General features: G+C 32.7%; 2 protein-coding genes across 2 annotated transcripts; both read left to right on the forward strand.

Moving 5' to 3' along the window:
- The first annotated feature begins 89 nt into the window (after positions 1-89).
- Positions 90-4,337, forward strand: LOC105638198 (uncharacterized). The gene is made up of 4 exons (XM_012221967.4): positions 90-483; positions 892-1,005; positions 1,101-1,171; positions 3,807-4,337. The coding sequence occupies exons 1-4, from the start codon at positions 334-336 to the stop codon at positions 4,036-4,038; spliced, it is 567 nt and encodes a 188-aa protein (XP_012077357.1). The 5' UTR covers positions 90-333; the 3' UTR covers positions 4,039-4,337.
- A 5,932-nt stretch (positions 4,338-10,269) lies between these two features.
- Positions 10,270-11,623, forward strand: LOC105638199 (dehydration-responsive element-binding protein 3). Its single transcript, XM_012221968.4, has one exon. It carries the CDS (start codon positions 10,484-10,486, stop codon positions 11,249-11,251), a length of 768 nt encoding a protein of 255 aa, XP_012077358.1. The 5' UTR covers positions 10,270-10,483; the 3' UTR covers positions 11,252-11,623.
- Positions 11,624-13,559: the final 1,936 nt, after the last annotated feature.

Genomic DNA, 13,559 nt, shown 5'->3' on the forward strand with positions numbered 1-13,559 from the left:
CCCCAATTCACTCGATCAGCCTCTGCCTCAAAGGTACAACCTTGTAATGCGTAGGTAAATCGACTCCTAGACAATCTAAAAAGCAGTTAAACGGAAATAAACGGCAAATTTCACCCGTTTTCTTTATCCACCTAATTTTCTTATGTATTTTTCTTCAATTTTTATTCTATTTTTTTCATGTTCAGCTTCACAGATTTTTCTTCCAACTAATGATCAAATAAGAAGAAGAAGATAATAAATGAATGATCGACGAGATCAATTGCAAAGAAAAGAACAACAGAGATTTTGATTGATTGATTGATTGATAAGAGAGTTTTTCAGGAGCAGAGGGACATGGCCACAGAGAGCAAGCAGACTGTGGCCAAGGTCAAGTCCAGCATCCATCAAGATGGTTCTTCAAAGATAAAGGTAGATTCTTCTTTGAAGAATAAGAAGATTGAGAGCTCTAATAAAAAGCCTGTATCCACTGTCACTAAAACAGAGGTGCCCATTTCTAAAGCTTCTACCTTTTTCTAGATTTGTTTGTTTGTTTGAGATTTCTTGATCAAATTGTGTTTCTTTTGTAATAGGTTTCTCAATTTGATTATCTGGGTATTTCGGTTCTGATCCCTTTTTATTTTATTTCAGAGAATTGAGGTTCTAAGCTTTTGGTCGTTTTATCTGCAGCAAATTTGAGTTATTTAACTGATTGGGATATGGTATTTAGGAAGGTTATTATTTATAATCTGTGATGAATTGGTTGATTTGGGAATGGTCTTCTGTATCAATTTGATTAGTCTGTACTAAATTGTGCGATTTACAATGAGCATCCAACTTTTTTCCCTTTTCATATTAAGTTCATACTGGGTCTCATGAGTTTTGACGTCTATTTCGTTTGAATTTAATTTGAAGGTAAAATCAAAAACAGCATCCACTACATCAAAGACCACAACAAAAACTACTACTAGAGTGAGAGAGAAGAAAGTCTACTCCTTGCCTGGCCAGAAATATGATCCTCCTGAAGAGGTTTTTAACCTGGAAATTTGTCTTTTGATTAATGTTTATGTGATGAAACGACAATAATTCTAATATTTCTTTTTTTTTACTCTTTTTATTTACAGAGAGAACCCCTTAGGATATTTTACGAATCATTGTCAAAACAAATACCAAGTAGTGAGATGGCGGAATTTTGGTGAGTTTTCTTTCTTTTCTTGCAAGGCGCATCGTTTTAGTGAATAACTCTGTTATGTACCTGTAAAGTTGGGGGTGAATCTTAATATTTGCATTGATCTTATTTTCGTCTGGAAAGGTGGTGGCAACGGGTGGGTTGCTTAACCTTTGTTGATTTATGTTATTTGCCTTCTCTAATATCTCTGAGAAAAATTATCCTAGAAGGAAATAACGTCTGTGAAAGTCCTGCGCTGTCAATCCTGTATCTTTATATGTTTCCCATATGTTGAACTTATCCAGTGTTAATAGGTCGAACTATATGCAAACAGCTGTTGATACTTAACTTAGTGCTGTCAGCGTGGCATATGTAAGAGTTGATCGAGCAGCTCAAGTTTTCTGAAAATGGCTTATTTTTGTAGTTTGAGGTTCAATCTAAATATGCCTTTGAGCTATATTGCTCCCAATTTACCATGTGTCCACTTCTTCAAACTATTGGGCTTAAATGTTTCTTTGTATAGTTGTAACCCTGTATTCATGTGCTTGCTTGTGATGGAGTGATGCATAGGATCTTCCTTGCTGTTTCTTTGACCTCAGCAAGACGATCAAAGGACCTCTTTTTGTTAGACATCCACCAATCTCCTCGAAACCACCGTGCCCCAACGCAAAAAGAAAGGTCCATCTCGAGGCATTGCTAAATCCTTGAATTAATGATGATTGGGTGTTAGCTGAATAAAGTGTCAATTGTCGTCCGCAATGAAACACAACCCAGAAGTGAATGATCCTTAATGAAAATTAGTTTTATGTTTACTTCTGAATGAAGAGTTTGAAATTGTCAATTTTTACCAATCTCAGGGGTGTGTTCATCGTTTAGCTGTTCTTCTGTTATTTCAGTCATATCTCTCATACCTATCATTTATAGTTACATTTTCTGTTTGAGAAAGCTAAATCCAGTTTTCCTTCATTTGCCACCGTGGAGAACTTATCTTAATACAATATATATATATACATATCTATATATAAATATAGTCCAATTATTCGGTTACAAAATGGCAGATGGCCTAGTTAGGATCACCATGAAGACTGCAGGATGACAACAATTTGAGAGAATTCACCCCGTCCAACTCTAGGCCATTTTTCCCCAATCCTTCAGGCAAATGTAAAAGGTTACTCACATCTTACTTAAGAAAGAGTGTGGCAGTAGCCTTTTTTTGGGCCCTGGGGAATTTTCATGACAATTGTGAATTTGTTCTGACCATTACAGTTTGTTAAATTTTGCCGTACGGTTTTTCTTGCATCAAGATTTTTGTAGCTCTGGCTCATATCAGTTTGATTTGGAAAACTTGATAGGAAGAACAGCGTATTAAGGGAAAAAGATTAGTAGTTGTTCAGAATTTAAGGATAACTTTGAAAACTTTCCATGTCTCCATGAGTTATGTTCTAGCACCATGCTGATAAAATTGTTTTTATAGTATAGTTTCTTCTTTTCTTTTTCCTTTTTACCAAAAAGAAGAACATATAACATGAGTTATGAGTTTCCATTTATGGTGAATGAAGACATTAAGGTTTATTATTGCTTCCACTCTTCCAGACCCCTTTTTCATATGTATTCACAAATCCCTGTGGTTGGTTCACCTAAAAATTTAGAGGAGGATACTTGTAGATATTTTGGAAGAGAAAATCTTCAGCTTCAGAAGAAGGAAACCACGTGCCACTCTATCCCTGTACTGGCTTCAGTTACACAATGTGAATTGCTACAAGATCTATGTCACCTGAGTAAGGCAAATAAGGCAGAACATTTTGGGGCATGCCTAGACTTTAGATTCAAAATCTTACTGGAACTGATCTCTTTTGCCTTCCTTGAGTGCTGTAGCAATCCTGAACATATTGGAGCTTGACGTGATGTCTCTGTTACCATGCATTTGCATAGAATGCACAACTTGAACCAACCCTATCTTAGGGTTGATTTGGCCTCAGGCAATCTGCTCAAACAAATATTAGGGAATAAGATTATTGTTGGCTGTTGACGATAAGTTGCTTTCTATGTCAGATTAATTTAGAATTCCAAAATTATCTTCCACATAAGGTCATGCATGATAGGCTGGGTGGTCTGGAGCATCTGAAAAATGGTATTCAGATGCTTTATAACTTAAAAGCTTAATTACTACAATGAATTGCCATACATTGTTGAAACTCAGCCACATTGGTTACTTGTCCGAAACATGGGTAGAGCATACAGATTATAAGCAACAGGAATGAAGAATAAAATTCATGACCTGAAATGCTAATAAGCAATTTATTTGAGACCATTTTCTTTCATTAATGAGTGCGAGTCAACTCTTTTCATATTTGTTGCTGGTATCTTTTCTGTGTTATAGATGTAATCTTTTACCGAGAATGTGAAATAAGTTGACCAACTCATATAGACTTTTCAGATACCTTACTTCCCATAGCCATGAAAAGAGTTTTTTGTACTCCCATCTGTTCAATGGAAAGATCTTTAACAGAAGTATATTACTGCCTTTTAAAAGGACTGCAAATATTTGTCACATTAGATACGCTGCATATTTTGTCTTTGTTTTGCAATATTAATAGTCATTTGATTTTCGTCAAGCCCAGTGCCAAACAATTTGAAAGGCATGACAAACTTTAATTTGCAGGATGATGGAACATGGTTTGCTATCTCCTGAGCGAGCAAAAAAGGCATATGAGAAAAAACAGAGAAAGCAAAAGATGCAACGATTGGGAACTCCAATTAAATCTACTAAACCTGAAAGTTCTCAGAAGCAACAACAAGCATCGAAGAACGGGGACTTAAAATCCAAGAAGAGAATCATCAACGATAACGATGATGATGACTTTGTGTTAAGTCCTAAAAGAAGGAAATTATAAGAAGGAAAAAGCAACCTCACTATATGTAATGGTACTGTTTCTAAAAATCGCCTCATTTAAATTTCTTTACCAATGTAAAGAAATCTAAATGAACAAGAATCTGCTAGAAAGGCATGAGTTCTGAGTTGCCCAGCAACCGATAGATTGAGACATTCTTTATATTTTCTGACTTGTGGAAACAATAAACATAAGCAAATTGTCTGAGCTCTTACTCATTTCTTGTTCTTCCTGTCATTGAAAATGTACTTATTTCTCTTTGATACACATGCTTATCAATTGAAAACATTTTATTTTTCTCATATTTCTTCTAGTGTTATCAAATATCACTTATCATGTTTGATTTTCTTGGACTTTGCTTCTTAGTTGGATGGTGCCGACATTTTAGCTCTAGCTGATAAACAGATATCGTCTGTCCTTGGTCAGGCTTTTTTCATTTGAGTCATAAACCTAATATAGAAGTACCAATTTACATCTGTCGAGTATATAACAATTTCAGGGTGACCACCGTTTCTGCTCTGTTCTTGATGCATGCACTGCTCTTTCCAATGTAAGTTCCAAATATATCCATATACTGTTTATATGGCACACAAAACTAATAGAAAAACACGAAAATATTTGGCTTACTAGTTACTGGATGACAATACCTTCCCCCACGAAGAATCATTTAAGTGCAAATTCTATTTTTTTTTTTTTTTCAAAAACAAAAATCTTTGTGAAATCTTTGAATTAGCCCATAATTGAATCATTTTCAAACATCAAAGGCAACTTCATTTAAAGAATATAAGAAGTGGTGAATTACCACGAGAGAGAATGGTCATACACTCAAATTAAGACTTTCATTGGGTAAGTCTTAATGTAATATAATCAAATGCATTTAGAGTCTAAATAACCTTGCAATTTACTGAAAATTAAGCATGAAACATCCAACACACAGTATATAAGCAATATTACTAATTGGTGTGTTCTTAAAAAGAAAAAAAGCAAAGAAAAAGAAAAAGGGAGAGAGAGAAGAAAACAGAGATAAGCCATTGAATGAGAGGTCCCCCACTGACCGTGCATGGATTACCATTTCAATTTCCTTAGATTCACATCATAACCATCGTCATTGACAATAACCATACATACATATACATATATAATTCAAACGAATTAACCAGTACAAGTATATGAAAAGAACAAGAAGAAGCTATATAATTACGTACATCTGCATGTGATGACACGTATATATATATACACGAGAGATTAGTCCCAGTTGGTAATTAATGATTTTCCTCATCTATCTAGCTTTGACTCCATTAAGAATATTTCAAGAACAACATTTTCAAATGTACAAGACTAATGTGAACGAGTACATATATACGTATAATGTATGGGAACTTTGGGTCCCACTTTACACATACGAAATAAGTGTGCTAAACTGAGTGATATGGGCAATACATGTGACGAACAATTAAGCGGTGAATCCGCATGATTCAGTCTGCAAAATTTTGCCATTCTTGCGTTGATTGTCTCTCAACCATCAATAAATTAAATTGCACACCAAGCAATAAATTAACTACCTTGTAAAAAAAAACAGGCCAACTGTAGCATTTGGACTATCTCATACATACAGTATCCTTGCATGTGTACATGTTTATGTTTGCAAGTTTGACAAGAAAGATTAATTGAAACAAGTCAATCGTCCTTCTTCTTCTTCTTCTGCTACATATATGACTAAATTTATACCAACTTCTATAATGTGACGACATAAAATATTATATGTAAGGAGTAAATAATGTCGTCCAATTTAGTGTATTCATCCATTTTCACTCTTAGTGTTAAGTCAAAAAATAAGAAATTTTCTTATTTATAAATTATCTATTTTGAACTTAAATGTACAATTTGCATAATTTCATCATATCAGCAATATCAACTTAATAAGGTATACGAAACTGATTTATAATATTACATTATCACTAGCAAAATGGAAGCTCTCTTTTTGGTTTGTACTCCTATTTCATTCAACTTGGCTAAAAAACATAAAAATGGATTTGCTGATTATTTGGTTAAGAAAGGTGTCAACATTGCAGTGAACTTTTTAGCTTGTTTGTAAATGAGTTTTTGGGATCTTTTGCATCTCTGTTTCTTATCGCAAGAGAATGAGATGTTTTCTTGATCAGATTCTATTGTTTTGTCAGATTTTTATTTAATATTTTCAAGCTAATTATTATGAGTGTGTTATAAAAGTCTATTACATCGAGGTAGATTTCTAAAAATGTTAAAGTTTTCGAACACTCGATCCAATGATCGACGTGCATTATATTTTTTACTTGATCACAAAATCAAGCCATAGAATCAACATATTACAAAGAACTTTAATATAATCGCTTTCTGACCTAAAAAAAAAATAATCCGAAACAGGGTTTTAAATGTAATTACATTTAGACCCGAAAAGAACGGGGGAAAACCATTCTTTTTGAAAACAAAGAAAAAGTTCGAACTTAGAGTTGATAATGATTGTGCTTATAGTGGCTGCTAGGAGAATAAATACGTTATAGTATAAAGATACGGATGGCAGTTTTGCCAAATTCGATAAAAACCCATAATGTGGTTTTGAAGAACGAGTTAATGGTTAAACAGTGACTTTGTACGGTCAATCAATCTTTAACGGGCCATCCAATGTCTGTCGTACATATCAAATCTAAATTGTACGCCTACGTATACTTATTATATAACAGACTCTCTTCTCTTATTTTGTCATTACATCCTCATCACTTCTGTTCAAATAATTACCAGAAAATATTACAGTATTCTGCCATTTTTTATTATGTTATTTTTTTAGAGCCATAGTTCAAAAAGAAACAATTAATGGTTCCTAACCCGTCACCGCTAATTAATAAATTTCATTACAGTAAAGGCTAGAGAAAACTGAAAATCAGTATTGTGGGTCCAAATAATTGAATATCAATGAACAGCTGATTTGGTTTTAATGGGACAATTCTAACTTCTTCTCCAAGTGCACTGTCTGGAATTGAACGACGAGAAATGCATTCCATGTTGATAATAATATTTTCATGTATTTGCTTCATTATTAATAAATAAATAATTCTTTGTTTGCAACCTTATCTTTATCTATTCTAAAAAAATCTTTAAATTTGATTTGATGGCCAAATTAGATGTCTAAATCATTACTTTTAAATTACTAATTTTATGCCGTGTCAGCTTTCATACTTGGTTCTTCAGGCTTCGTCTTTCTATATTTATACATATGTAAGCCAAATAACTGAACTGCAATACGAAGTGATAGGACCCAAACTTAATGTTTTGAAAAGATAGTTCTTCAAATTATTTAATTCATTTTTAAGTACTTTCACACAATTCCCTTGTGTTTCAACTCTTAGTCCAGTCCAGCTAGCTAAATTTTGTTTTCAAAGTAAAAAATAAAAAATAAAAAAAAAAAGTACAGCACATCTAGATAGGTTATAAAGTAGTACTTTATTTTGGCACAAAGAATTAAATTTTCTTTTGCAAGTACTTCAATATAATTCTTTTTACTTAAGGTAGAAATGATTATTATCTATTTTGATTTTATCTATGTAAATTATATTTAATTTTTTAAAAATAAAAACAATTTGCAAAATTGATATTGTATTTGAAATTATGAATGCTATTTACCTTTTTGATTTTCAAGTAAGTATTTGAATACAAAATTATGCCAATATTTATGAATGCAGGACGTCCTTATATGTAAATTAACATTATCATGTCAATTGATTGACATCAACAGTAAATAACTCATAATTACCGAAATAGAACAAGTGATAATAAATTAAAGTTAGTTAATAATTCGATTTGATATGTAAAATAATATGATGCTCTCACATTAATTATTTTTCAACTCTTATCTTCCTTTCTAGTTCTTTCGTCTTTCTTTTTAATCATACATAGGTTAATTTTTTTTTAGTCTCAATTAAATTAATAGTAACTTCCGACTCCATCCGAAGCTTAATTAGGCCAAATGGTCAAATAACAAACGATAAAAATTAAAAAATTAAAACTTTGATAAGATAAAATCAAATCATGGATAAAACTGTGTAAGGGTACAATGATGATGATGTGATTTGATGAACATTCAAGACTATACACATTTCAAATATTATGTGGAGGAGACGGATTTGACTTCATTATCTAAATAAAAAAGAAGCATTTTTTAACATCTGTGGTAACTTTTTGAAGCACACGTCTCGAAAGCGCATTGCTTGAACGACTTAGATTTATATCCAATAAAATTAACTGTTTATTAATTATTATAATTATTTTAACAGCCGTAAGCTATTTTCGTAAATAAATAAGTATTATAACATTGGACATTTGGGGTTTTTGTTGGGGACCCATCCCGTATTAGAGATATGAATCGCGTGTGACTGGACACTTTCAAGATCTTTTTTTTTTTTTGTGTTTGTTGGCTATATAAATTTTGGGACCCTAGCGATCTATGGAAGATTTTGTTCATTTAAAATACACTTATTTAGAATTAAAAAAAAATATTAAACCCATGGAAATTTAAATAGTTAATTTTCTATGTTATAAAAAAGTTATTTAATATTCAGACAATTAATTTTTTAATTAGGTATGATTTAAATGAAAAATTAGAGATTTTTAAATTTAAATCTTCTCGGTCACAATAATTTTTATCAATTTACCGAGCTAATAGAAGGATGATATTAACATTAGCGACTTATCAATAGCAGGTGATTCCACTACTTGAGCTTCTGTTTTCAATTTTTTTTTTTTTTTTTTTTTTTAATCTTTTTGAAGTCTTTTAAACTCTATGTAAGAAAAACGTTTTTGTTGAGGCACGTGGACCTTCGTCATATATGCATGTTGATGTTGATTAGTTTAATTAATTGATGGTTAAGATATTAAATAAGTGCTTTCCTCTTTTAGAAAAATGCTGGTTGGAGTGCAAATAGGAATATAACCTGTTCATGTCTTCTAATTAAATAGTAATAATTACCTTTTCAAGACTTTTAACCTGTTGATGTCAATTCAACTGTATTCTCATCACAAAATGCAGTTAAAATTATACAATGTAAATATTCAAAAAAATAATTCTTATTACACAAAATTAATGTGAGAAAATGAGTTTTAAAAATTTTACAGTGCATTTAATTTTATTAATGCATGTAAAAATTGAACAATAATTGAAAGAAAATCTCAAGATTTTACACGTGTGAAAGGGTGATATTGACAATAATTTTACTTGCATATAAATGTATTAGCGGTAGAAGCTAAATGAACAGCTTGCTAGAGTCAAATCAGTTAGTTTTAAAACTTTAGCACGTAAAAATCATTAGAATAAAACAATTTAATTATTTATTTATTGCACCAAATTGCATAGGTGGAAATTGATAGATGGATACCTGCCAATAATTGAATTGAAAATACGTATATAATATTATAATATATGTAGCTAAATGTGTAAGCAGCCATGCATGACTTTTTGTTTAATTTCTCTGTTGATCTCATATATTTTAATTTCTTCACCTTAATAAGTACATACTAGAAATTTGTTGTACAAAATCAGCTACAGCACTTGATTATATGGGTCCGATGGAAAAAGGTGTTTGAGAGTTCTTCTTCTGCAACTATTTGCTTCAGTAATGAGTTGGGGACCAAATAAATAAGAGCCTCAGTTAATTGAAAAAGATTTGAAAACCCTAGTTTTGATACTTTGGGAAAAGAAAAGTAATACAGCCACCGATCCAAGAACTAAAATAAAGAGAAAAAAATAAAATAAAATAAAGATTGCATTGTAAATAGTAGTAGATAGATAGATAGGTCAATTGGGTATGAATATATTATTATTATATACTATTAAAGATTTGCATCTTATAATTAAGTATTTATATAACATGATCTTCACCAACCAAGCTATGCATATAGAGAGAAAAGCTGTATTTGGCATAGGTCTGCAAACCAAAAGAAAACAAAAGAACAGGGGCAGAACGATGATATGTTAATATAATGGGAAATTGGCAGAGGATGAAGATAGATAAGGGGATAAATGAACAGTGAAACTGAGGTGAAAGAAAGGGGGGGGTAAAGAAGAAATAATAAAGAAGGAGGGCTGGGTTGCGTGGAAGTAGAGAAGGGGACACAATGTACCATAGGGTCTATCAGACACCCATTTCTTGATTGGGTCCCACGCTCTCCCTCTTCTACTCCTTCTATGCTTATAAGTGTTGTATGAGTCATTGGGAAATGATGGCATCAAACAAACGCTTGAGTTTCTTTCTTGCCCGATCTCTATCTCTCTCTCTCTCTCTCTCTCTCTCTCGGTCTCTCCCGTTCAAGATCAAATCTTTTTGTAACATTATACCCTTTCTCTGGCCTTTGTCGAACATTTATCAGGCAGAAATTTCTAGCTTTTTAATAGGTTAAAGTTTCCATCTTTTTAAAAGAAATGAGTGATCAAACGCTAAATTCAGAGACTGAAAGCAGTTCTTCTTCGTCACCGCCAGCTTCACCTTCTTCTTCAAAAACCCAGCAAACCCTAGACGCAGAATCACCGACTAAAAAGATCAAGCGCATACGTGATTCAAACAAACACCCAGTTTATCGCGGCGTCCGTATGCGGAACTGGGGTAAATGGGTGTCAGAAATTCGCGAGCCGCGCAAGAAATCGCGCATTTGGCTTGGTACTTTCCCTACTCCTGAAATGGCAGCTCGAGCACATGATGTTGCAGCTTTAAGCATCAAAGGTAACTCGGCAATTCTTAACTTTCCTGAACTCGCTAACTCACTTCCCCGACCTGCTTCACTTGCTCCACGTGACGTCCAAGCCGCTGCAGCTAAAGCAGCACAAATGGACCAATTTGACCAAAAAGCGTTTGACTCAGCAACAACAACAACAACTTCATCATCATCTCCGTCAATGTCTTCGGCCTCTGCTTCTTCATTATCATCTCTTGTATCGGCGATGGACTTGTCGACAGGGTCAGAGGAAGAGTTGAGTGAGATCGTGGAGTTACCGAGTTTAGGGACGAGTTACGAGTGGACTGAGTTAAGCAGCGATTTTGTGTTTGTCGACTCTGTAGATGGATGGGTATATCCTCCGCCATGGGTACAGAGCTTGGAGGATAGTTATGGCGATGGATGTCTGTTTGATGAAATGACAGTGACAAATACTATAAGTAATAGCTTTGAACAAGGTTTGTTATGGGAGTACTAATTATTTTTTTTTTCTTTTTTTGCTGTTTGTGAATAATGTATTTTGTGTATGTGTGTATGAGTTTCTTTTTCTTTTTCTTTTTGCTGTAATCTAAAGATTTTAGCCCTTTCTGTTTTTCTTCTAAGGGCTAAAACTTTTTTTTTTTTTTTTCTTTTTTGGTTTTCAGTCTACCTCTCAGTGTTTATGTGACATTGTGACCTCTTTAATCAATCGAACTGTACAGAGTTAGGAAAGAGGGAAATGCCATAAATTTTTCCCTTTCTTGGTTGGTGGAAGCTCATAAAGGCCTCTTTCCCTCTTTCTTTTGCAAGAAAATCTTTCTTTATAACAATAATAATAATAAAAGCTCCCATAAAATGAATTTTGATTGTATTATCTTCTATAATATGCCCAATAGCTTGTGGTGTTGGAAGATAAACAGATATGGACAAAAATAATTAACACTAAAGTGAGAATTATGCCAAAAGAAAGGGGTCCTCCACTAAATTAAAACCCCTTGGACATCAGTTTAATTACCTTTTATATGTAAATATATTGAATAGAATTGCTACGGATATTTTGTTTTAGGCTTGGAGGCCTTGAGCAGAAGATGGTAGAGCTAAGATGGTGAAACATACTGAATACTGAGTTTCTTGAAAATGACAACCTACACCCAATTAGAACAAGTAGACCTAATTCTTCACTCACTCACACAAACTATTTAATTGTAGCTTGTCCATAGTCTATGTATATGTATGCTTCCCTTTTCTCAAAAATAATAAGTTTTAGTTTCAGTGAGTTGGTGTTTGGAATTATCTTCCTTTTAAGCTTGGAGAATGCATGTTGGCTATCAATTCTAGGTATGATATTTTACTTTCTTTTTGGTTGAGATGAGACAAATGAGGAAAGGGACTGGAATTAGAATTGGAATATTTAGCTTCTCTGTAGAAGCAGACACTGATTTAAGTATATACATTAAAAAAGAAAAGGGGATTCAACTGTTCATATTCTCTGTATTTCTTTTCAATTTATTGGTGAGTATGTATATCAAATAAAGATTTGTAAATTCTTTTTTCATATAGATTATTGTATGAAATATATAATAATAATAATAATAATAAAGAAAAGCCTGCTGCAAGTAAAGAAGGCGTTAGGTGCGTCAGGAATTTTTTGGCTGTCTCTCTGTGTACGCCCTTTGCTCAATTTATTTTTATTGACATGAAAAGGTGTCTTCTTTAGCTTTTTCTTTTCCTTTTTAGTAAATTAAAAATGATAAAATTTTGAAAGTGATTTGCCCATCAATTTCCTTACTTGCCACATGGAATTTAATCAAACATACACCCTACGGATTATCCCAAGCCCCTTTTAATTATGCAACACTTCCCAATTTTCTTTTTCACTGCGTATATTGAAACCTTGTTGAGTATTATATCTGAAATTTTATAGAGAGTTTTAATTGAATATCACTTTCAAATTTTATTTAATTATAACTAATTTAACAATCAAATAATTTTTGATTGGTTTGTTGACCATGATCAAATCATAATCGTGAAGAACCCACGTATACCCTCTGTCATAAAAGCGCACTTAGAGAGCTAAACCAGACCCACATGCCATTTTCCATTCCCACTAAACTCAGAAATGAACGAAATGGGTTTGCATTTGCATGGTGTACATTGACAAGGTAAGTGGAAAAGCCCTGAAGGGAAGCCATATTTGTCAATAAACAGTAGCTTTCAATTATTAGATGGAATGGTCCTTTTTCATGTCATTTTGTGTCTTTCTTTTCCTTTGCATTTGCTACGTAAGTGTAGCACTTTTCACCCGTCCGATTGCTGAAATGATAGACCAGTAAGCACATTTTGCTCTAGAAAATGAGTAATATATTACTTTTTATAACGAAATAATGAAAACGCAACCATTAAAACAACTAATTTTATTAAACACGGATCTAAAATAAACATCATTGAAAAAAATTCAATATCTCCTCTTTGATTATATTATATCATACTTCCAATTTCCAAATGCCATAATATTGAAAAACTAAAATAATAATCAATTAATAATAGTCATGCACAAGTCCGAATAACAATTAATCATGGGAAACAACCAATGTTGAAGATTTTAAGGAGTTTGCTGAAAATGTTTCTTCTTTAAGGATACTCATTAATTTCTCAGAGACTGAATGGTTGCCTCCATTTCTTGTAATGGTCCCATTAATTAGCAAGAAAAACATCATAAATGTAATGTTTTGATGCACTAAAAATCAACTAGTACTACCAAAAACATTCCATGCACCCAAACAGCAAGTTCCGCTACTCCATACTTC

This window comes from Jatropha curcas, chromosome 8 (assembly GCF_041381405.1).
Source record: "Jatropha curcas cultivar XTBG-Jc1 chromosome 8, XTBG_Jcur_1.0, whole genome shotgun sequence".
NCBI lineage: Eukaryota > Viridiplantae > Streptophyta > Magnoliopsida > Malpighiales > Euphorbiaceae > Jatropha > Jatropha curcas.

Coding starts and splice junctions, on each gene's coding strand:
- LOC105638198 (XM_012221967.4), top strand. CDS start 334: ATGGCCACAGAGAGCAAGCAGACTGTGGCCAAGGTCAAGTCCAGCATC. Junction 484..891: donor CCACTGTCACTAAAACAGAG/GTGCCCATTTCT, acceptor TTTAATTTGAAG/GTAAAATCAAAAACAGCATC. Junction 1,006..1,100: donor AATATGATCCTCCTGAAGAG/GTTTTTAACCTG, acceptor TTTTATTTACAG/AGAGAACCCCTTAGGATATT.
- LOC105638199 (XM_012221968.4), top strand. CDS start 10,484: ATGAGTGATCAAACGCTAAATTCAGAGACTGAAAGCAGTTCTTCTTCG.